This window comes from Rhipicephalus sanguineus, chromosome 11 (assembly GCF_013339695.2).
Source record: "Rhipicephalus sanguineus isolate Rsan-2018 chromosome 11, BIME_Rsan_1.4, whole genome shotgun sequence".
In the NCBI taxonomy this organism is placed as follows: domain Eukaryota; kingdom Metazoa; phylum Arthropoda; class Arachnida; order Ixodida; family Ixodidae; genus Rhipicephalus; species Rhipicephalus sanguineus.
In genome coordinates, this window is record NC_051186.1 from 62,712,897 (window position 1) to 62,738,892 (window position 25,996).

Consider the following 25,996-nt stretch of genomic DNA (forward strand, 5'->3'; position numbering starts at 1 on the left):
GCCTACGCGCAACGGAAGCCAGAGCAACATAATTGTTCAATTCAAGAATCGCCAAAAGCGGGACCGCGTGCTTTAAAAAGCAAAGCGGAACCGCATAAGCAATAGTTGCCTAGCCGTGTTCAACACAGATGGTCAAACTGCTGACTGTGGTTCTAACAGGGACGACAAACGTACAGATAGCAGTCCAATATTTTTCAATGAACATCTGTGTCCTAGCTTGAAACGACTACTTTCTGCGGTTTTATCCAGGAAACGAGTTCAAGTGGCGCTTCACCTGGACGCGGAATGGGAGAATGTTTGCACGTAAAGCCGGCGGCACTGACGCCGTTCAAATTTTTTCAGACGATGACCTTCCTAAGATAGCTTGCACCTTATTTCTTTAAGTATATTAGATGGCTATCTTTTTCCAGCGAGATGCTCTATCCAGAATTCGTCAAGCCTTCATGTATCAAGTTCTGCAGCCAACAAGCTCAGAACATTGCCACGGTGCTACACTTAAACGCGCGTTCACTAAACAAGAAATACGACGAATTCACATTATTCCTTGATAGTTTTCATTTTACATTCAATGTAATTATGGTAACTGAGACGTGGTGCAATGCACTTGACAGGGCACCCTCACTAGGTGACTACAGGCAACATTCACTCAACAGAATAGATCGACGTGGTGGATGTGTGGCTATATATGTTCGAAATACAGGAAGTTGCACGACGTTAAACTAGTTCACGGTAGTCACGGCAGATTATGAGGCTCTGACCTTACAAGGCGATGGTACTCTTTTCTCTGTGATTTATCGCCCTCCGTCAGCGGATATCGCAAAGTTTTACAGCGAAAGCTGTTATGAGATCATTTCTCCGGCCGTTTTTGGCGCCGTAGTTGTCCGCCGCCGCCGCCGCCGCCGCCGCCCGTAACCAGTATCGCACGAAATAAGAAAAAAACTAAATAAGAAAAAAATTCCAGGATGGAACGAGGTTCGAACCTGGGCCCTCTGCGTGGGAGCCCAGTATTCAACTTCTGAGCCATGCCGGTGCTTGAAACTGCTTTGCAAAAAGGTCCTATACAGGCTTCATGTCGGGAAGGAACCACATTAGCATATGCAATATAGCGTGGTAGAAGATTAAAATAAGCACCAACGTCGCACAACGCGAATTCTGTAACCAGGCGTCAAACAATTGCGAATTGCGCAACGAGTAGGTTGTTGAATGCTTCCAACCCATTACAAAAGGGCTCTGCCATAATTCTTCATCGTCATCAGGCGCAGAATCAACAAATTGCGCATAATCCCTTACATGCGTTTAGCAGGTACCAACGCTCTCTGTAGAATGACGAAAAATGGCACAGTGCCTGCTGCCCTACTTCTAAAAAATTACAATTATTTATAGCGTAGTGGGTGCCTCGCAAGTGCACTTGTATTGGTTGCCAAGGAAGCCCATAAGCGCATGATCCACTTCCTCGGGGTCTCAGTAAGATTACAATGATTTATAGCGTAGTGGGTTCCTCGCAAGTGCACTTGTGTTGGTTGCCAAGGAAGCCCATAAGCGCATGATCCATTACCTCGGGGTCCCAATAAAGTTCTTCGCCCCCCCCCCCCCCCCGTCTCTCTTCCATGTCAACGTATACAGCATGACGGGAGAGGGAAATAGCGACCGGGCGTCACCCAATGCAAATTACTTAACTGGTGGGCCGTTTAAAAATTCCAACCCATTACAAAGGGCTGAGCCATAATTCTTCATCTTCATCAGTCGTCACGTCAACAAAGTGCACATAATGCCTTACAGACGTGTAGCTGGTGCCTCGCTTCTCCATAGAATGACGAATAATGGCTTGTGGGTGCTTCCCAACTTCACAAAAAGTTTGATTTGTGGCGTAGTGGGTACCTTTCTAGTGTACTTGTATTGTAGCCCCAAGAGAGCTTAACGGGCTCTAGAAACGCCGCTCTTCCAGCTTTCGCTGTGACTGTGCTGCGGTTTCAGCGCAGGCCTGGCGTTTTTTAGATTTTATTGATTCACTTTTGGAATTTGCATCATTTCATAATCATCGTCTTGTTATTGGAGGCGATTTCAACATTAACATTTCCCCGCAAAGCAAATCGTCGGATGAACTTTTAAATAAAATCACTTCGTGCGGATTCACTAATATTATTACTACGCCCACTAGAGTATCGGCGGCAATATCAACCATTTTGGACCTTTTAATCACTAACGTAGATAGTTGCGTCACGGATGCAGGTACAATCAGCTGCGATATCAGCGACCACTGTCCGGTATTCAATGCCTACGTAAGTTCTACGAAAGCAAAGAAAGCTGCTTGTAACACAGCATTTCTATACCAGGCTCTAACGCAGTCATCACTGGATCTATTTTGATCAAAAATTGAAGATACTAACTGGGAATTGGCTCTCGACGAAACCACTGCAGAAGCCGCGTACGATACATTCATAAAACTCTTCAGTGATCACTATAGTAGCTGCTTCCCGATTAAATTTTAAGGCGGGAAAGCGCACACGGAAGCCTTGGATTAGTCAAGACCTAAAGCGTATGATCACAGAAAAGCATAAACTTCATGATTCATTTTTAAAAACGCGGGACATCAACACGCTGGCGACCTTTAAAAAGCTACGGAACCGTTTAAATGCTTTTCTGAAGAAAGCTAAAAGAGAATACTATGAAATGCTTTTTCAAACCGGCTCAAGTTGTCCACCTGATCGCATGTGGAAAATAATTAATTCCGTCCTGGGAACAAGCTCAGGGGCCAATGCAATGCAGGAAATTGTCGTTAACAATAAATCACTGTCAGAGGTAGCTCTGCCAGAACACTTCAGCGAACATTACGCGTCAGCAACAATCAGCCGCCCACCTCCCAAAGAGATGTCGTGCATACTTGAACGCAATGCTCAGGAAACGGCATTTTTTCAGCCAACAGATTGCTCCGAGGTACAGAAAGCCTTCACTTCATTAAAAAACAGTAAAGCTACTGACATTGACAACATCCAGGTAACACCTGTGAAATATGTCATTGACGTTATCTGCCCTTGCTTGGTCCATATATTCACTCTCGCGATTAGTTCAGGGACGTTCCCTAATAACATGAAACGAGCCAAAGTGTCGGTTATATTTAAAGGCGGCGATAGGAACAACGTCGGGAACTACCGGTCCATATCGGTTCTGCTTACATTTTCGAAGGGTCTAGAAAAGATAATTTTATGTCGACTGCAGAGTTTTTTCTAAAAGCACGAAATTATGTCTGAATGCCAACATGGTTTCACAAAAGGCGGGTCAACTGGGTCTGCGCTGCTGGCACAAAAAGAAATTATACTCAGAAACATGGAAGCGGGAAAGTTAACTCTTGGCATCTTCATTGATTACAGCAAAGCATTTGACTCACTCTATCATGACACAATTTCAACAAAACTAGAGCAATATGGCATACGTGGTGTCGTTCATTAACTTTTGCAATCATATCTCTCCGATCGGCAACAGTGCGTAGTTGTTAACGGTTCTGCGTCATCTTTTCGCGCATTACTAAGTGTGGTGCCCCAGGGAAGCATCTTGGGGCCCTTTTTATTTAACGAATATGTGAATGACTTACCTTTTGTTGACAAGCATACAGAGTTTGTTTTGTACGCAGATGACACTAGCCTGTTCGTTTGCTCTAATACCGAATCACGCTTTTTTCACAAGCGAATAATGTGCTGTCCAAAGTGTTCGAGTGGTCCTTGTGCAAAAGTTTACAAATAAGTGTCAAAAATTTAAAGCTGTTGTTTTCGCTGCGAAAAGAAAATCCCTGTCTTATGCCGATTTAAACATAGGTTCCCACTCGCTTGATGTCGTACAGGAACACAAAAGTTTGGGTGTTGTGTTTTCTAGGCACATGATGTGGAACTCACACATAGACCTTATTTTAAAGAAGTTGTCTGCTGCGCTTTCTGTTCTATTTAGATGCCGACATATGTTCCCACCTCGTGTAATGTTCCAGCTTTATCATTCCCTTTTTTGATCGCATGTAAGCCAGTGCACCTTAGTGTGGGCTACAACCACAAAACAGGATATGAACAGGTTATTCCTATTCGAAAAGAAAGCTATTCGTTGCATTAATAACGTTCATTATTTACATCCCACAAAACCGCTTTTTCAAGAAAACAGAATAATTAATGTCAAAGATATTTACGCATACCGCCTCCTACATCAAATGCATTTTGCTGATGAGAAAACTACACACTTTCTAAAGAATTTGTCAGCCCTCCTAGAACGACCCAGCACCCGCGTAACAGGAGCACCAGAAAGACGGTTTGTAAAGCACCATCGAACAAACTACTATACACAAACCCTGAGCTACTATGTACCCAAGTAGTTAAGTCAATTACAGAAGGGCGTTGATACAGATACGTTTTTATCACGCACGCGCTTGCTTGATGTGTTTCTCGTCGATAAATTTCAATTGTCTGCCTGAAGCTTGCAATTTTACATTGTGTCTAGCTTTTTCGCGATATATTCATCACATGCATACTCCTTTTTTTTTACTGCTGCTTTTCTTCATATCCATTTTTTACAGTGTAAGAGAACATATTTCCTTGGTGGTCACATTATTCACACGTATGTTAGCCTGCTCACAGTGCCCATGCATGTATTTATATGCATTTATCACCAAAGAAGACTGTGTTGTAGCAATTTAGCTTCAACAACGAAAAGCTTTGTTTGTATCGCGCATGTGTGCACTGCTGCTGTAGCCTGGTTGCGGCCCCCTGGCCTCGTCAAGCTGTATGCTTACAGCTTTTGTTGCTAGGGTGGCCTTCATCATTGTACTTCGCGCATGTTCTAAATAAAATTTGACTTTGACTTTGACATGTTATCAGAGTGTTTTTTTTTTTCAGAAAGTCGTGGACATCTAGTGTTTCGCACTGTAAATCTCTTTTGAACACGAAGAGTCGCACTTTTTCTTTATTCACAAACTATACTTCCCATTAAAGAACCTCCAAACTATATTTAGGGAAAAATTCTGGTGCAGTTCTTGCAGAAGAATAAAAATGTTTAAAACATGTTTTTCTGATGCCTAGTAAGCTGACTAATGTTTTAGAAATAGGTACCGATGTACATCTTGCGGGACACACAAAATCTTCAAGACACAATTTAAGGTAACTTTGGGGAAATTCACATAAGCAATAAACAGCACGTGTAAACATAGAGCACTTACTTACCGGTGCAAAAATGTATTATAAAGCCGTTGCCTTTGCTGTGAAAGCAAAAACAAAACAAAACAATAACATCCACATGAATTCAAAGATCAGATGTTGACACAACTTTCAAACACATGCATTCCTGGCACAAACAGTCTCTGAAGCGTTGTGATATTAGCGATAGCAGCCACATTAAACTGCGTGCATCTTCGCACACAGAGTAGGAAATTTGCACCTGCTGCACATCCGCTATAAGGTGCATCACTCACACTACAGTGGTTCTGGTGTCAAATTTCAATAGTACAGCTTCTTAGAGGCGTTAGTTTCTTTTCTGGATGGCGCAAACAATTTTTGTGTAGCGTAATGTATTTTTCACCTATGCAGGGCCGTGCCAATCGCCAGCATTCACAGCAGTATTAATAAATCAACAAGTAGACACAAGATGCACAGCTGCTAAGTAATTATTTGAAAGGGTATAAAGATTTAGCCTGCTCTTATACACTACGATTTACAGGGTAGATGATTTCCTTCGAGGGCAGAGAAACTGATGTCGTTATTGCATCCCAATTTATATTATACCTATGCGGGGACAAGCCAAGCGTCACATTTCACAGCAACAGTAACACATCAAACGAGTGGAGCACCTCCGCAGCTAACGGCTGGTAAGAATCCTGCCGGGCTATTCATATCTTCCTGCCTCTTACAAAACACAGTCTGTAGGTCCAATAGCCCACGGCACAGATGCTGGCTTTTGTGCACATCTATATATTGTGAGCATTAGCCGAAAAATTTAATATCCCTGCCTACTGGTAGAAACAGCAATACTGAAGCAAATTAAAAGTAGGCGTGTCCGAATGGAATTATTTCATATTTTGAAGCGAATATGCTGAGAAACAACGGTTGAATAGTGTACGAAATACGAACTCATTATTCAAGGGACATCACATAAGTTTGTTTTGCAGTAATCTTGGTGAAACGTTAGCGTAGTTTCCACTGGAAGCTCATTGCTGAAGAGGCAACGTTGCTGATGGGCACCTAGGAAGACGTGGCTGTTGTCCAGCGTGGGCGTCCGTTGGCGACATCCATCCGCCAACGCGCAACATTTACGAGTTGCTCCTGTGGAAGGGCGTTGCGCAACTGTTGCGCAACGTGGCGGCGACGTCCGTCGGCGACGTCCATCCATCAACGCGCAAGAGTTGCGCGCTGATCCTTGCAACGCACGTTGCGCAACTATTGCGCAACGCGGCAATGGCGTCTAGCGGCGGCGTCCGTACGTGCCTACTCACACTCTCTTAGCAGTCACGTGATGTCACAGAGGCGCGCGCGGCAACGCTCCTTCGTCAGACGTCTCGTTGCATCAGTCGAGTTAGTCGGATGGCTCCCAAACGGCCCGGTAATCATTCTACGGAAGCGGTTCGGAGAAGCGTCACGAGAATGTGGATCCCCCCAATCCTATGGCATAGTCAATCGAATGGCCACAGGCTTTCGCCTAACACACTTTCGAATTCACAGTGTCCTTCATTTTTTTTTCGTTCTATTTCTAGCTTTTGTTCTCTATAATTGGAGCTTTCTATTTCTATGCTATGCTTTACTCTCTTCTCTACATCTTTCCCTAATCCTCACCCTAAATTCCCTTTACTACCCCCTTGGTACAATATACTATACAAAGCTATGCTAGTGACCTTCTGGCGGGCCTAGGTATCCGACTGGTTAAGACGCTCGCCTTCGGATCGTGGGTACGCGGGTTCGGATCTCTCCACGCAAAATTTGCCCCCCTAGAATTTCTGTCTTTCTCTAGCTTTGCGTTCTTTCTTCCTCTCTTCTTCAATCTTTCCTTCTCTCTCGCTGTAACCGTTTTCTCGCCAATCAGAGTTACTGCATCTCGCTCCGGGGAAATCGGCGCACGTGTTCCGGCAGCGAAGCAGACGAAGAAGACGACGACGATGAAGGAGACGAAGAGAGCGTGTGTCCGCTCGGTGGCGGCGCGTGACGTCACACCAGCTGCGCCCATAAGCACATGTTCCGGGAGCGGCGTCATGGCGAGATTTTTCCTATCCACGAATTACACCTCACGCCCGGCTAAAGAGCTCTGCTATTAAAATACTAATTGAGTCGCCATTAGTGTAATGGCTTTCACATTCAGTGGCATCAGTATGTAAAGAGCTTGTTAGTGATAGCTGCTAACCTGTACTGAAGAAACTAGAAAGTAAAGTGGATGGCCCTAGCTTATTTGTGAGGATTATTGCGGATCTCAAGAATTGTGTAAGTGTGAGGGCATGTATCTTCGCCCTTCGGCAGCACAATTTCGAAGTCGTCGTCGGAAAGCTCTTCGCTGGAAAGTGAGTAGACAAGAGTGTCCTCGCTGTCAGAGTAAGTGTCCATCCGCTTCCTGTACGCGCCCGCCACTGACTCGACTGAAAGTGACTTTCGTCAGAGGTGATTCATGTACTTCGCCGACGAACGCAGTAGGAGTGTTGCCTAGGTGCACATACAATTCAGCAAAATAACGGCAAGATGCGCTAGCACAAACTACAAGCAGTCACTTCGGGGCGAACGGCTAGTTACTTTCGGCCATAGCAGCCATGAATTCCTTGGTCCTCTTCTTCTTCCGTCACTAGAGCGTAGGATTACCCTCTCCCACAAAAAAGGGGTAGTGTCACGATGCCGCAGCTCGGATTAACAGCGAAAGCTTACCCACAAGTGTTAGTGAAGGGTTAAAAAGAAAGAAAAAGAATTGGGACCTCAAGACATGCTCCGCACCATAAAATCTCTGATTTGCACTCAGCGCTAATAGTTCGGCTTCATCCTGGAGGCGTGAACAGCATAAGACGAGTGCGGTCCACGGGAGCGATGTGGTGTGTCTGCTGTGAAAACTTCGTAGTTGACTTCGGGAAGGGAATGCAGAACTCAATATGGTTGAAAATACTGGTATTACAGCTTCTGTGAGCATCCTAGCTGAGGTATAAGGATCCAAATTGCGATTAGATTGCCTGGTGCGTATGCAAAAGCATTCCGGTTGATATTGTATCAGCGACCATCTTCATTTTCCCACGACAAAACGCGTATTCGACCAAGCTAACGGGATTCAGTTGAACGCTTCACAAAGACGTTTGTATCTGGTGTGGTGGTGCCTGGTGGAGTGAGTAGAAGCACCACGTCCAGCATTGTGATGACATCACGGCCGTAAGCCACACTAAAAGTGCAATGCCAGTGGCTTACTGAAGAACCATGTTTTAGCCAAATGTGACATAGGGAAGCGTTTTGGCCCAGTTCGTGCGATCCTTGGCGACATTAAATATCAAAGAACAGTCAAGGTGAAGTTTTATATTATAAACCGGATCAGTTGCTACAGTAAGAATGACAGTAAGGATGACCTCGAGAAAAATCGCAACGAGTAGCTACGTATTTTGAGTTTGTGCACATTCATCGTGGAACTGCATAAACATCCTTGCTATAATTTGCTTAACACATAGAAATTTCTAAAGAATCGCTTAAGAATACACGTTCAGTTTGTACTCACCACACCGACAGATGCAACGTACAGGAATTTTCTGGCAGTAAGGAATAAGCGATGATCTGCAAGTTTGTCGCCAATATTGCTTGCAAGTTCCTTTCGTGTTTTCTGCAAGAGGAAATATAAACTGTCCAAAAGAATTGTTGAAAAACTGTTACAACGTTTGAACAGAGCATGTGGCACTGTGTGACTCGATCATAATTGTCGGGGTTTTGCGTCCGAAAGACACGATATAATTATGAGAGAGGCCGTATGGAGCGCTCTAAAAAAATTCCACAGCATATCTACGGGGTGAATGATGATGAGTGGGGCGAAGCTCTCGTACGGCAGGATCTTGGCGGCGGCGTCGCGCAGCTTCACGCCTAGTACATCATAAACGACGTGAGATCGGGCCGGTTTATACTAAAGGGTCGATGAGAGTCATGGTGACTTGCAGCTCACTTTAATTTTACATGTACGCTGTGAATATTTATTGTTTATTCACGCACAGGAGAAATCTCACCAGGCACTACCTTGGAGGTAAACAATGGCTGCTAATGGGGAATGAGAGACAGAAGAAGTCGGCTTTTAGCTAAAACTTACACTTCTACTTCTACTAACGTTTCCTACTGGAACATGCCAATCGCTGCTAATGGGGAATGAGAGACAGAAGAAGTCGGCTTTTAGTTAACGCGCACGCTGCGAATTTTTTATTGTTCAACAACGCACAGGAGAAATCTCCCACCGGCACCACCTTGGAGGTCAAGATCTGGTACTAGCGTTAAGATTGGTTACGCACTACGACGGGGACGAACGGGTGCCGCTTTAAGGAGCTTCGCCCCTAAAATTTTGGCCACCAGGGGATTTTTGGCGTGCACCTAAATCTAAGCACACGGGCATCTCAGATTGCGCCTGAATCGAGAGGTGGCTACCGCGGCCGGGATTCGTTGGCGAGAACTACGGGTCAGCAGTGAGGCACCATAACGAACAGACCATCGCGGCTGGTAGTGCGTAAATGAAGAAACTGATTTACATTAAGGGAGTCACCTTGACAAACAGGATGTGCGGACGTTCACTTTTTAGCACGAAAGTGTTTTATGCCGGGGTCCACCAAGTACTTCCGTTACCGGATATGACGTTCGTAAAATGGACCCCAACGGGTGAGAGAGAAAAAACCAAGAAAACGATCCACCGCTGGTAATCGAACCCACGACGCTGCGGCCGCGACGATAAGCGCCCGACGACAAACCAACTCAGCTAGCTTGGCATCTGCTGGACACCTCACGAACGCGCGTTATATCTTTCACGCATTCTCTTTCGCATGGTGCTCTCTGTTGGCGGTGTAGATAGGCGTGCGGAGCGGGGGTGGTGCCGCCGTCTTATAGAGGTGAAAAGAAGTAATGCGTCACGATCGACACTTAGTAGCACTTACTCCGAGATTGCGTGCGATATCGGATGTCATGGTTAAAGCATCTCGATACCAGCGAAGGACAATGGCCGCACTGGCGTTGCCGAGGCACCTTAGAGGCAGTTACCTTCTTTGCCTTTCGCTTCGTGTGAACGTGCGCCGGCTCACCGGAGTAGTGCAGCTTTTACATGCACCAACGGGATTTCTCCGCCGCCGACTACTTCGATTGCGAGAGCACCGACTAACAAAACTGCTCCTATACCTGTTACAGAAAGGACACGATTTCAATGGGCGAATGTCGTGCCTTGGTGGAGCGAGACAGAGGCCAGCGGGACGCACGCGTGTGCGGCTCAAGCTAAGAACCTCTACGAACTAGGCGTCAACATAGGTGCATCCACGCCAATCGGTGCTGTAGCTGCCAAACACGAATAGACCTTGTACAAACTCTCATATATCATTACAGACTAAGCACTACTTCTGTGTAGATACGTTTCACTTTCGTGTTATACCGATTACTATGACGGAGGGATCAGCCATGTTTTTTTTCATGAGAGGGACACGTCCCGAAGCATAGCGATGAAGAATGTCCTTTATGTCCGTCTCTACGCTGGAATAATTACGTGACCATCAAAATTTTGCCTCCAAGATCACCGATTTTGTTCACTCCGCTTTCTACATTTTGTCGCTGTATGATGTGATACTGATGTACTTACCAATTGCCTTCATGTAACGAATAAGAATGTGCAAGAAGGATTCCGACCACCACGCGTCTTTGTATGAATACAAGGACGCGTGGCGGTCGGAATCCTTCTTGCACATTCTTATTCGTCACATCAATTTCATGTAGCATATTATGCATTGAATTGCACAAATGACGTGATGCATATCTGAAGCCGCAATTTTCGTTTGCTTAACTTGGTATATACCAGGATGTGCATGTACGCACGACAAGCATACGGTAAAAAATGACATGTCAAACCTTGCATGACATGACGTCTGGGTGGCACGTATGAATGTCGTGTATGGCATGACAGGAATGTCCTAAATATCCAGTTGTCATCGGTGTAATTTCTTTACACAGGACATCTCAAGTTGCATGATATATGACAGTTGACATGACATGGCATTACATATACACATGTACTGTATTCGATCACACGAAATCAACATTTCTTGCCCAGCTGTTGGCAGCAATGTGCAAGGGTTCATAACGCTCGAATGTTACTACGTGTACTATAAACTACCGCTTAGGCGTGAAGTCGTAGGATGTGGCTGGTGAGCTCGCGTAAATCACTCTACTAGATTCACACAAAGTCATTCGTCGGCCTCATAATGCTTGGCTCCATGTGAATCAAATGGTCATAGCCATCTCTCTGCAGTCTGCTTTCATAACATCAAATGCGACTGTTCGTTCAACCTGCTGCAATTTTTACGACACATGGTTCTGTGTGTTTCATGTTGATTAAAAAACATTCCCGCTCCAATCACATGCGTGGCTAGATTCCAGAGGCTCCCCGAGATGGATGTAATTGTTCACGCTAGAGCACATTTACCCAATATGGTCCGACGCCTTCTTAGAATTTCGCTCGTAGGACAGTAATGCCCATGTACGACGTACGGTCTTGCGGGCATGCTGCCTTTCCACATACGGAAAGGACCAAGCATATGTCAACCGTACGTCCTTCCCACCTGGCCAGATGAAAAGGTAACCGACTGGGCCTCCGTGCGCGCCGTTCGACAGCGAACGGAATTGTGGTATGCACCACAATCAACATCAGGCTAGCAACGCCCAACGCAGGGCAAAGGCCTCACCTGCGTTCCTCCAAATAACCGATCTTGTGCTTTTCTGCATTGACTCCGCAAACGTCTTAAGCTCATCTGTCAGCCAAATGCTCTGCCTCCCCCTGGAGCGTTTGCCTTCGAATTCAATATCGTCTGTTTCTAATAATGACTTGCTTGCTTTGTCGCTCTACGGGCAGCTGCTACGCACTTCTCTCTTGAGAGAGGCTCGCAAACTAGCACTCATGATCTGAAAATACCAGCCAAATTTGCTCCAAAATTTTATTCATCTTACTTTTCACTGATGGTTCCGATCTGCGGTCACTAGCTCGCCTAAGTAGACGTATTCATGTAGCACATCCAGTGCCTCGCCATCCATCGCAAACCATTCTCGTCTGGGAATGCTCAACATTACTTTTCTGCGTATTAATTTTTATACGAACTGCTCGCCTTTGCCTTTCCAATTGGGTCCCTTCGGTGAATTAGACAGGAGGCCGAGTTAGTGAAAGTTCATGTTAACGTATTAAGGAGCGTACCGAGATCAAACGTTTGTCAAGCTTTCGTCTTGCTCTGAACTCCTGGCTTATTTGGATTTGCATGGAGACGAGATATATACGGAAGAAATGGCTCGCGAAGACCATGGCAGCGGTGTTACTGTCGAATCGTTTTTTTTTCTTTTGTGTCTTGTTTCCGTGTGCTACTTCACAGGTCAAGATGAATTCTCTTTCAGTCACTCAGAAATGCAACGGCACTAGTGAATCGCAGGTTAGGTATTGTCCATTAATTCGTATTCCCAGCCTGTTGCCGATGTAGGGATCCAACATCCTGTAAACACGCACTGAATAGCATTGGAGAGACAGTGTGTTCCAGGCTTACACCTCTCTTTTTGGTGGAATTTTATCGTTTTCCTTTTGGAGGGCTATAGTGCCTGTGGGAGCCACTGCAGATTTCTTAAAATATTTTTACATCCGCTCTGTCTGCATCATAATTTCGCAACGTCTACATGGCTACGGAAACTTTGGTCGAATCAAATGCTTTCTCGTAACCTTTAAAGGCTACATATAGGGGTTTATTTTATTCCTCGCATTTCCCTAGGAAGTGGTTGATGTGTGAATATGGTTTGCTGTCCAGAAGCCTGTACTAAATCATGCTTGCCCTTTCGGTCGATAGCATTATAAGGTGACCCTTCTTTTAGAGATTACCTCTGTGGGTAACATGCAGCCAAGGGACAGTAAGCCTATCGACCTGTATTTTTTTAGTTTCTTGTTATTCAATTTATTACGAATTAAGATGATTTTGGCATCCTTCCAAGATTCTGGTACGCTCACAGTCAATAGACATTGCATACAGGGTGGCTAGTTTTTCTCGAAACTAACGCCTTATTACCTTTTTATAAAGTAGACGTTTCTAGATTAATCTGTCTACCAACTTTCTACTGATCTGCTGTTACGTGATTCTCGCCAGATGATTTAGCTCTTTGCATTCCTTCAACCATGCTCTATATTTCTTCTGTTCTTGCTGGTAGGATTCCTCTGGACTACTACTGCTATTGTCATCCTGGTTTTCCAGACTACTGTACATACCTCTCTAGCAATCTTCACCTAGTGTAACTATGCTCTCCGTCTTAGTAGTTACATTGCAGTCCTTGTCTCTCAGCGCATATATCTGGCCTCTGCCTGCGAGCGATTGTGTGGGTAAGGCAACATTATTAACTATCCTGCAAATTTGTTGCCTTGGTCTTTGGCGAGCCGGAGGCAGTAGAGAGACCTTGTCTTTCGGTAGTATCCCGGGTTTGCTGGATCGCCCAAACTTGGTTCTCAAAATTTGAGCTAGGCAATGCGGCGTTTTACCGCATCCCTAGGATAATCTGGGAGGATGGGTCAATGGAAAAACTTCATTAAGGTCCCTCGAAACGCGCTCTTGCACGTAGCGGGCCGCTCCCACGTCGGAACAGAAAGACCAAATCTGTCTTCGGCGTTGCAGGGCCCGTTGGACTGCCCTTGGCTGTTCTTCGGGTCCGGGGCTGGAAATAGCAGCCTCCCACCTGGGTGATGTGATGACTTCGCTGCCGCGTAACGTAGGGCAGTGGCAGATCATATGTTCTATGTTGGCTATGGCCGCGCATAATCAACGTGCATTAGATGGTTGTACACAGGCAACAACAGGCCGCGTAAAGGGAACACAGGCGGTACATTGGAAGAAAATGGGCGCGCTAGTAGAATTCACGCAAGATTTGGTATTGGATCCCGTGAAGTCGAAACAAAAACTGATCAAATATTTTCAAAATATTATTCCTTTCTGTGTCCTACACATATCTACCTTTAGTTTTAGTTAAGCGACGGACGTACGTATACGCTACAGTAATCATCTGTCGAGCGAGCGCGCGCGTGCGCTTTTTCTGAAGTGCGTGATTGAGTGTCGTGAATGTAGTTCATATAACTGCATCGAAAGACCTTATCATTCGCAACACAACATAACATTAGTATTAGTCTGATAATAACGTCAAACTAAGCAGTCGGTCCTTCCATATGGGCTCGTACCGCTGAAAGCCGCACGTCGCAGGCAACAAATGAGCCAATGTAAGGCCAATCTCGGCGCTTTTATTTCCCGATTTGTGTAGTAGAAGGTGCAAATATGGCCTAGCTTGAGTCAGTTATAATTGAAAGAACATTTGAACGGTTATTAGATTCTTCCGAATTGAATATCCGCGTTCTTCACAGCCATCGCGGCGCCCGGAGTACAGCTCTAAGGCTAACGGTTAGTTCTGCTAGGGTGAACTACTGCGGCTGTACATCACGCGGAATGTAAACAAACAAGACGGAAAATATGTTCAAACGGGTGACGAGAACTAAAGTGTTCAGTGTGGAGGTCAGATGCACGCTGTTTTCTACATAGGTATGACTAACCCCTCACTTCGATTGCCGGAACACATCTGCGGTTACGTTAATATGTCTTGCGGCAAAACGTGGCAGATAGATAGACGTTCTGATCCTAGGCAGTATATCACAAACAAATTAGCTATCTGCTGTTAGGTTGTCGCGAGCACGGAGAGAATGAAATGTGCGTTTCTAAACAAGAAAATAAAAATACTGGCCACAGGTGTTACTGACAACAAGAAGAAAAACAAGTCCATTCTCGTCCTCTAGGAGTGGTGTAGCGGTGACGTGTCAGAGTCATCATTTACGGTGCGTCTAGGTGGTGGGTTCGACTCTGGCTCGCTTTTTTTTAGATTTTTGGGCAGTGTTCGTGTTTCAGCCCTGATTACAATCTGGATATGTCCACAATTTTTAAAAACAATTTAAATGCCAAATTTCGGCCCGTAACGGGTGTCCCATAGTGCACAGCCAGCCGCTTGTTCAATACAGCAAACACCATAAGATAATGGGGTGCGATGAACAACTCCGACTGCACATGCAACATACTTATGTTTATTGTTCACAACAAACTTGTAAACGCCATGCTTATTTTTCTCGCTGCTCTTTTTGTAACCATACAGAAGATTTCCGCTAATTAATTGGGAGCCTTGAAACAACATCGACTCCACAGCAGCAACCAACATTTTTTTAATCCATGTGCAAGTTTACGCACATAAGGAATGACTGCGAATTATTTTTTTCCCCAGACATCAGCGTTGGCCCTCCGTGCAACACGTCATTTTAAATCTGCAATCAACTTTTCACGGACAGCCACGAGTATGCTGGCTGCGAGGCATGCTTCCTCTAGTATTGCTACTTGCTTTGCAAAACTAGAGCCTCTCACATGTTGGCATCATTTTTCCTGAGCGGATCTTAGGCAAGTGAAAATGATAGCCCTTTTTACCGCGTTTGAGTGGGCTGATCCAAAGTTAAGAATCGGTTTCGCTGATCGCGGTTCATAACACCAGCAAATATGGGAACCCTTAAACCAAAGGTTTGTGTCCCCGTCTTTTGTGCGCATCAGTTCCCATCAAGATGAATCACCAACACGCCCAAGTCGAAACTCTCCTGAACGTCAAGAAAACATGAATTCCTGCAATTTCTTGCAATTCCCCGCTAATTTTTGCTCTTTTCTGTTCCTTACGTGTGATTATGTGATATTTTATATCATTTTCTGCTGTTTTCTCGTGATCATCTGATTTGCTTTGCGATTATTCATTTTATCTTCTATGGGATCATTTCTACTGTTTTTCTGCTGTTTGCTGCTTTGAGCGCGGTGCGTCTAACTCGTGGCGCTAGTGTTTCGCCTCCGCTTCTCTGTTCCGCAGATATGTGCATAACACCCTGCACTAGCGTTTTGCTACCGCTTCGCTGGCTCCGACAAATTAATTAGCCCTTCGGCGACGCTGCCGTTCACCGGAAAGCTCGCGCTGGCGTTCGAGACTCAATGTTCCCAAAGAACGGAAAGGTGGCTTTGGGAAATGCTTACGTGACGGGTCCTTCGGAGGCAGGCAGCTTTAATTGCACTAACGGTGTGCAGACCACCCAAACGCAATTTTCTTTAAAACTAAGCATTTTTTGGTACGAAACAAGCGCTACAACATCCCTGGAGTGGCATTTCAAAAGTACACGCTGACTTGATACTTGCCTTTAGTGTCCCTTTAAGGCCACGAAAGTTTTGGAGTCGTTTTGATAGCTGAGGCTTATAGAAGTACTGAATTGCTTACCACAACTATATGACCAGTGTCCATTGTTTCCGCGGCAGATAATTTCCCAATGGTCGTAGCAAATTGCTACCTTCTTGCAGGGGCGTGGTCCTTGCTCTAAAAAGAAAACACGTGCAGCATTTTCGCCAGCAGTGGTAAAGAATTGGAGCGCTTTCATCCCGATAGATTTGATAACTTAGTATTGTGAAGACTTAAAAGAACAATAACAATTGGGGTTTGAAGTGTCAGAATCATGCTTTTGCTATGAGGTGCGCCTTGTTGGAAAGCTCCGAAAATTTCGACTACCTGTGGTTCTGGAACCTGCACCTCAATATAAGCACACATGCATCAAGCATTGCGCCTCCATCTAAATGCGGCCACTGTGGTCGGGATTTCCGCCGAGGATTCCTAATACGGTGTTTCTTACGTGCCGTTTGTCTAACCCGTGACAACGCGAAAGACAGTCCCTGAAGTGTTGGAGAACGCTTCAAATCTGTTCGTATCTAGAAGTGGGAAGGTTTCCGTTGATGTCGAATGTTGGTTCAGGTCTCCGGGTCACAGATGCGGTTTCATAGTATCAAAAATCGCAATAGAACGAACATAAGCGCTAGTTATGTTTGGTTTTTTTTGTCTTCGTTGTATCGCGCTGTTTCCTTCTATGAATATGTACCAACAAGCTCAAATTCGCAAGCTTTTAATGTTGCGGCTTCGCTAGCATCCTAAAAGGCGCAGGCATCGCTTACGTCAACAATCCGCCTTTTGAATTTTCCTGTGCTGGCCTTTGCTATTTGGTAGGATTTTGGTAGGGGCCGCGACAACCGGTATTGCCAGAAGGAAAGCCTCCGAGATGTAGACGATTCGTGACTTTTCCGCTAGGGGAAGGGCGCGTGCGCCGTGGCATTGTCAAAATGGCGGGTTACTTCAGATGCGCTATCATAGTGCCCTTGTTAAGCTGTTTGTAGTTGTGGCTAAATTTTGTCAGTATCACATACGTTTCGCCTTCATGTTCTCGAGCAGTTCCGCATGCGACACAAATTTCGTGATTTATCAGCAGGTGTCGAACACTCTTCATATTGCCGACTTGAATCATGACGCTGGAGCGTAACGGAATCGTCACTTGAGCCTCGAGCACGTTCAAAGAACGGGAAAGCAGCTCTTTATGCAGCGGCGTTGCTTTGTCCGTTGATAGCGTTATCGACTAGGTTCTTAAGTCAATGACCGCGCCGCGTAGGTTTAACAAGTCCACGCAAAGAATGACATCCCTCGGGAACGGCTCCAGGATTACGAAGCTCGTAGGATAAGTCCGGTTATTAACGCAATAACGTTGAAGAGCTCGTTTCGCAGAAATTCCGGTGTCGGCGTCGGTGTCGGCATCGTTGATCATCTTGTCCTTGACCGGAAAATCGAGAAAGATGCAAATAAAATAAATAATGACTAACTTCGGTTCGAGTGAGAACCGAACCCATTCCGTCTGCGTGGCAAATAGGTGTTCTACCTCGGAGCTACGATATTGCTTTTAACTGCTTCGGAAAAACTTGGCGGACGCTTGAGCTTCGCCTTCAAAAGTGGAAAGCGATAGCGTAATCGGGTCCCGTGCGCATCGCCTTCTCAACTGCTAGCCTGGCTTCGGTTCTCGGAAACGAACAACTGTGGGCGTCACATTGGTTGTTTCAAACTATCCTAGAATGCCTACTACAAGTGGAGTCGTTAAGTGTCGACCACACCATAATTCTTCCTTTTGCGAATCACCGAAGAGCTCATTACGCGCCCGTAAGTCAACACGCGAACCTACGCAGCTGCTCACTTTGTGGATACGTCTGCAGCTGATGATGAATAAATATGTCTGAGCGTTTTGTAATGGGTGGGCCTTTAAAACACCCATTCGTTGCGTATTTCACATATTTTGACGCCTGGTACGATCCAACGCTTCTACCAGGTGATATTACATACGTTAAAGAGACCCCTTCCGCTACAATGATGGTGATGCGAAATGCTCGGAAGAAGTAAGGACGTCCAGCTGATAGCAGGGCATATCGCCGGAAGCGTCAACAATGTGAATTGGGTCAGTGGGCTGAACACGACCTAGTGATTATCCGCGCAGTAAGGTTATGGGGTGATTAAACGGATTGCAGACAAGCATAGATGATAATCCGGATGCAGTGACGAGAACGTAAAACGGGAAAGGTAGAACATTGCGACGTAGAAAAACGCCAGGCATGCGCGGAAAGCGCAGCACAGCCACAGCGAAAGCTGGAAGAGCGGCATTTCTAGAGCTCGTTATAAACTCTCTTGGGACAGGTACACTAGCAACGTACCCACTACGCCATTATTCGTCATTCTGCGGAGAAGCGAGTTACCATCTGTAAGGCATTATGTGCACTTTGTTGACGACACGGCTGATGACGATGAAGAATTATGGCTGAGCCCTTTGTAATGGGTTGGAAGCTTTTACCGGCTCACTAGTTACGTAATTCGCATTGAGTGAAATAACGACCGGGGGTCGTTCTTTCACTCTCCCCACCACGCTATATAAGATACGTTAAAATGAGAAATAGAGAGAGGGGGAAAGAACTTTGTTGAGACCCTGAGGAAATGGATCATCGGAGCGTTATGGACTTTCTTGGCAACCAATAGAAGTGCACTTGCCAGCAACCCACTACGGTATAAATCATAATTTTTGTGGAGTAGGGAAGCAGCCACTATGCCATTTCTCGTAATTCTGCGGAGAACCGTGGTACCCGCTAAACACCTGTAAGGCATTAAGTGCATTTGGTTGATGCTGTGGTTGATGACGATGAAGAAATATGCCAGAGCCCTTTGTAATGGTTTCGAAGCATTCAACAACCCACTCGTTGCGCAAGTCACATTGTGTGACGGCTGGTTACAGAATTCGCGTTGTGTGACGCCTGGTTGTCATTTTACTCTTCTACCACGCTACATTACATATGTTAATGTGGTTGCTTCCAGGCATGAAGCCTGTATAGGGTCTTTTTGCGAAGCACTTTCAAGCCCCGGCATGGCTCTAAGGTAGAATACTGGGCGCCAACGCAGAGGGCCCATGTTGGAACCCCGTTCCACCCTGGATTTTTTTTTATTTAGTGCGATAGCGGTTACGGACACCGACGGACAACTGCGGTGCCAAAAACGGACAACTACGGGCAGCTATGGCGCCAAAAACGGCCCTTGTTGTTGTCTCATAACAGATTTCGCTGTAAAATAGGCGGCGGCGTGAATAGTACGGTAGCGTCTGGCGCGGCGGAGCTAGATACAGGCATGAACACGGACAATTCGGGCGGTACTTCCGTGTCGCAAACAACCGTGAGCTTTGCGGCTTCACTTGGAGAAGAGTCTGGCACTACGAATCCGGAGAATGGGAAAAGCGCCGCTTCGGCTCGGGCACAGTCTATGACGGCGCGATGTTGGGACAAGAAGTCCCAGCCAAGTATGATTTAATGGGAGAATGAAAACATCACGAAAAGTTCGACAACGTATACAACGCCTTCAATGACCACTCTTACGGTGCAAGCAGCATGCGGTGCGACATGTTGCGTACTTGCAGTGCGCAGTAGCATGCCAAACAGCGGCGCTGTGACCATATCCAGTTTTCTAAGCAGCGTCTCGTCTATGGCAGAAACTGCAGCCCCAGTATCAATAGGCGCTATTGCGGCAGTTCCTTCAACTATAACGTCCAGTAAATTGCGCGGCGACTGTGCAAGCCTTGTAAAAGTCGTGAAGCTTGCAGTTCATCGCTGCGGAACTGCCGCCGCTAGTTTCGCTCGCTTAGTGACTGGCGACGACATAAAGGCGAAGGCGAGCGACGACGTGGTGAGAATGAGCGATGGTTGGCGAAAGAACTTCGAGAGAGCGACGTAAAATGTGAGTTGAAATGCATCGCATGGCCAGTATCATCATGAAAATAGCCGTAACCAGGCATTGCGACAGTTGAATTCGAGGAAGGCATCTGGCGATTTCACAAGCGTGCTATGTGGCCGGCGTAACCGCAAGCGAAACATACATGCCGGTCGTCGCATGTGCGCCAGGGGTTCTGAAGATGGCTTCGAGGTGGAACTTGTCTAGACAAAGGACGTGCGGATGTTCGTGGTCGCATCGCGGCAGGAAATGTTAATGTTTGATACGCAGGTCGTGCTGCAACGGCGGCGAAAGTCAGAGGTGCAGACACGGGAGCGCGTAGTTTTGCCAAAGTTAGCGACTCGGCAAACTGCTCGCGGATGGCCCTTGTGAGGGTTGCAGCCAGAGGTGTTGCAGGCTGTATAGAGTGATCGCTTAGAGGAAGCATAGACAGATGGCGCGCCACCTCTATCCGAATGAAGTCCCTAATCTGGCCGGAGAGTGATGTATCGGGAGTCGAGTTGCCGGCAAGCGTGAGACCCGAGAGCGAATAGGTAGGCGCAATAGCACTGCGCGCAAGCGCCCTTTATGGACGCAACTCATCCAGGCTCTGGCAGAATGTGACGATAGCCGCGGCAGAAGTAGGGTTTCGCGCATGAAGCACTTGAAATGCGCCGTCATCGATGTCTTTGAGGACATGCCTCACTTGGTCCTATTGGCTCATGGAGGAATCGACACGGGCGCAAATGTCCACGACATCTTTTATCTAGGTGGTGTACGTCTCAATAGGTAGTTGAGCGCGCAGGTGTAGACGTTACTCACCGCGGGGCTTTTCCAAGGTGGGGCGGCCGAAGACTTCCGTGAATGTTGTCTTGAAAGCGGACCAGGTTTGCAGTTGACGCTCATGATTGTTGATCCAGAGGATCGCAACTTGAGTTAGGTAGAAGGTAACGCCACGTAGTTTCGCCGGGTTATCCCATTTGTTGTGCTCGCTGACTAGCTCATAGATTGAAAGCCAGTCGTCTGCGTCAGGCTCACCTGGACTGGAGGGTCGCGTTGCCGCTGCATGGCGCCGCAGGTGGTGGAAGCGACGGCGCCACCACCTGCGGCGCCATCCAGCGGCAACGCGACCCTCCCTTGGTTGTTGTAGCAGCATAGGTTTAGTTGCCATGGGAGCTGTCATCGTCACTGACGTGGCGGTCATGGCCGGTGTATTTCTGGTCCTGTCGGCTAGAGATCCGTATTCTGCCGGAAGTCCTTGTTGTCTGAGGCTAGCTCTTTGGTGTCTTGTAGGCTGGGGCTTGGATCATGGCTTATCGACGGCGTCAAGAACATCAAAGAACCAGCAGCTTCCGTGTACTTAGATATAGGTGCAAGTTAAAAGAACCCCAGGTGGTCGACATTTCTGGAGCCCTCTACTACGGCGTCTCTCATAATCATATCGTGGTTTTGGGACGTTAAACTCCAGATATTATTATAAGAACCAGCAGCTCCACCAGATGCCACGTGGCCGTGACGGTGAGGAAGGCTGCAGCAAGACGGAAATACGGAACTCTTTATTTGGGCAAACTTGCACCTGGAAACTGATAATAACACAATGTACAAGCAATTCAAGCGGTACAACACTCGCGGATTCAAACGCGACATCAAACTTTTTGAGTATAATGAGTGGTATACGCAATTTTTCGAGATAACACGTCATGTCGCGAGGAATCCGGTCTATAAAGATACTGCTTGCTCTGATATACGCGCTCGATTTAAAATTACGCCGATATGAACTGAAGTGAAGACGACGGAAACGAAAGTTTGCGCTTTAATTAGCCCTAAATTTTCCTGCTTCAATTCATGAGTACCGCAAACGATAGCGGCGAGAACAATCGTCCCCCATCCAGCAATCTAATCTGTAGCAAAGGGCGTCAGTTTTTTATAGGCTTCGAAAGCAACGTCGAGTGGCTCCAGTGCTCTTATCGTAACTTGGAATATCGACGGTGCGTCTCCTTTCGCAACAACACTGCGCCCCCGCTTCCGCGCACGCGCAGAACTCTTGGATCGCATCTTTGGTGCGACACATTGTAACTGTTGCTGACTAGAATTCCTGTGAGAAGAATGAGGATTGGATGCGCACATGTGTCCTTACCGCCGCCGCTGCCAAATCCGGCGACAAACCGCCCTCGGCGACAGAGTCAATCCCCAATGACGAATAGCTCAGCCGCACGAGCGTCGCACCCAATCTTCAGCTTGGGTTTCTTATAGCTGCGGAAAGGAAGCTTCCAGCGTTATCTTTGGTGGCCAAGTTTGTTCCAGAAAAAACTTGTTCGCGTGCGGCGCACAGTCCTGCCCGAAGATTCTAAAATAATCTGTAAGGTCCCAGACCTCCGGGCGTGGTTTGCACAAGGCAGCAGTTGTACGTGTAACGGAAAGTTTACACAAAAGTACAAAAAAGAAGCGCGCGTGGCAATATAAGCCGCATGTGATGGATACCTAGATGTACCCGTGCTTCCGTCATACGTCTTGAAGGTATCCGCGTACCAATGTAATGTGCTCACTATTGTTATTTAAGCAAAAATACAAAAATCCGCCATTGTACCGATATCCTGAAAAAAAAATGCACGCAGGTTCTGCTGCTATAAAACATTGCACGTGAAATACGCACTTACCTGGATTGTTGCTGCCAGCAAGTGCGGCAAATACGCAGAGCATCGTACAATACAAGGTGAACTGCTTCATTGTCTGCATATTGTAGGACACGCATATAGAACGGACGTCCGTCACGAAGCTGCCGTGCTTGAATTCGCATAAAGTAATGCGAACTGCAGTGATTATTAGTGCTTTTGGAGACTTGCGTAATCAGCTGTAAAAACGTTTCTTCTGAAACAGCGAGCAGATAAGCATGCGGAACGAAGTATGATCCGAAGTATATTCTACAAACAACATAGAAAGTGTGTCGCACAGCATTTCTATAGAAGCACTGAAACACAATGCGTATAATCGAATCCACTGCTGAAAAGCTGGCAGCAAGTATTTATTCTGGGAGAGTTTCGGTGTAGCTTTCAGTGCTTCCCTTACCACAGATAAAATTTATAGTGCTGAATAGCAGCCGGTGCTTGTTGTCCAAGTGCATGCGTTTGGCGGTACGATCAATTTGTACTCTTTCTCAATAGATCAACTGTATTTCTACTTACTTCGTGAAGGTTCGATGCGGTCACACTTATAATATACAATGACAGCTCCGAATGCCTTAAGCGCGATGATAGAATAAACCCAAATGAGATTTTTAAGGTAACACAGACTTCACAGTGGGAGGATGTTTATTCAGTTTTTTGCCCTACACCATCGTCACTATATTCAAATCTGCGCAAATGAAGTGGCGTTGATGATGAAGTGCCGTGTCACGGCTTAGTGTTTTGTTCTTCGAGTAAAAAATGTTGTTTGCCCATTGTGCTTCCTTTGCACACCCGACTGTTTTCGTGCTATATTATGTACGCTGGCAGCATTGACGAAGCGGATTCTGGCACTTGGCAAAGTTTGCAGGTGCAACCTATTTTGTCCTCGTTTTAAATAATTTACCTATTTTTGCAACCCTGTTCAGCTTTGTAGATGTGCTGCAGAGGCGTGCCGTCAGCACACTGTCCATTACCAGTCCTTTTTTCTTGGAATAGCACCTTTGCGCAGAAGCACTTATTGATGGGAAGCGAGTCCTGCGCAAATTTGTTTGGTTTTACTTGATATAAACAATCGCAAAGCTGTGCGCAGCAGGCTGCTCATAAAAAGAACAGTCCTAATTCTAAGCACTCGCAAACGCATGGTCACTAACGGTTATTCGGGATTGCAATCGCCGGACGGATTCCAAGGGCGGACGTATCGGCCCCCCGAAACGCACCACGAAAGCGCGGACAATTCAGAGTTGGTCCTTTTAGTGCGCCAGCGAACGCCGGTTGTGGTCCAAAGACCGAGTCAGAGCCGAGATTGCATAACACAAACGAAATATATTTTCAGTTAAGGCAGTACAACATCAAAACACATGCACACTTGGCTGCTACTAGTTACAGTTTCACAAAAATTGGGGGACGCTTAAGCTTCGCCTTTAAGAGTTGAACGCGATAGCAATATCCTGCCCCTAGTGCGCACTTCGAACACTACGAGTGTTGAACAGAATGCGCGCAATAAGGTGTGTGCCTTATGTAATGGGTAGCATGCTTTAAACCAGGAGCAATATGCGCGAGAACTTTTTTTCGAAGCTGCGATGCACCCACTACGTGGTCTTAAGGGAATACGCGCAGTAATGTGTGTGCCTTTTGTAATGGGTGGCTGTCTTTAAACCACCAAGTCGTTATGATATTGACGTGCTGTGACGCCCGATGGCGATGTACGCTTGTACCACGCAATATTACTGCCATATTACATCTCGTACTGTGACACCTGCATACAGGACGTGTATTTTTGGGAAGCATCAAAGTTACTTTCAGTGCAGCTCCAAGCAGAGGCGTGGCTGTGTGGTAGAACACTTGCTTGCCACGCAGACGGCCTGGGTTCGATTCTCACTCGGGCCCAACATTTTTTATTATTTATTTTATTTGCAGCTGTTTCGATTTTTCGGTCACGGACAAGATGATGATTTTTCGCTCACAACCAACGGTGCCGGCGCCGACGCCGACGGCGGAATTTCTGCGATACGAGCTCTTTAACGCTATCGCGTTAATATAATTCAGATGGTGTTAACACAACAGGAACTAAGCAAACAGATCACACGCTACAAATGCAATCTCATGCATTACAACTATTCAAAAAAATTGGCCGCGTATCTGTGTGCGTCGCTGCAAATGTCGTGTAAAGACGATAGAAGAGGCGCTGTGTGAGATATGGACGCCATCTGGCAATACGTCGGGAAACATGAGTGCTGTGTTGCGTGCTGGTAGTCCCGGCGCAGCAGCAGGCGAAGACCGGCGGTGAGCAACGCGACCGGCGGGGACGCCAGCCAGCCCAAAAACGCGGTTTGGCGCGAAGCGCTGAAGCAGAGAAACCTCCGCACTCAACGAGTATGTAGCGAGAGAGAGAGACGTGAAGGCGGCCAACGTCTTCTACCGCTGCAACGAAAGCGCCTTCTACCGCTGCCCGACGCGCTTACCTACCACGTGCCGTGCACCTATTTCCTACTCGCATTGCGCGTGGCATGGTTCTGCAACCACGACGACTTGTATACCCGTGCCAGCACGTCCGCCGCAATGCAAAGCTGAGGTCGGCGTTGCGCCGCCACCGACATCCGCGTCAACGCTGTGCCCGCACAGGAAAGACCCATCACGTCCGGGTCACCAATTGTAGCGAGTGAGAGAGACGTCAGGCGGCCGACGTGGCCGTGCCGTTCTCGCTACTTTATTCGCAGGCCAAGCAGAGCGGCAGCGGCTGCCGGCGTCCAGTCCCCCGGAGCGTGAGCACGTTCTCCTGCTCGCGCCTCGAGCTCTGAGCATTAGCTGCGCTAGAGGCGCGGCACGTAAGTGGTAAAATGGTGATGATGATCGTGAGCGGTGATGAAGATGCCGCTACAAGTACTCTCCACACACTCTTTTATTTACACGTCGCCTGGGTAAAACAGGAACGCCAGAGCGGCGCCCACAACCGGCAGCCTGAAGGCCGCCCACAACGCTGCTTTTTCATTTTTTAAATATTGTTTTTCA

General features: G+C 46.7%; 1 protein-coding gene across 3 annotated transcripts in view; it reads right to left on the reverse strand.

Moving 5' to 3' along the window:
• LOC119373548 (uncharacterized) overlaps window positions 1–16,588 on the reverse strand; it is a 38,362-nt gene extending 21,774 nt beyond the window's left edge. For 2 of the 3 annotated variants that reach the window (XR_005179893.2, XR_005179892.2), the window contains exons 1-3: window positions 16,497–16,588; window positions 8,695–8,796; window positions 5,196–5,230 (exon numbers count right to left, since the gene is read on the reverse strand). Coding sequence is in view for 1 of the 3 variants with exons in the window: in XM_037643605.2 (XP_037499533.2) it covers window positions 8,695–8,796; window positions 16,497–16,520 (126 nt within the window). In the remaining 2 variants the exon portion in view is untranslated. The remainder of the gene's footprint in view (window positions 1–5,195; window positions 5,231–8,694; window positions 8,797–16,496) is intronic. The other variant, XM_037643605.2, reaches the window with a different exon arrangement.
• Window positions 16,589–25,996: the final 9,408 nt, after the last annotated feature.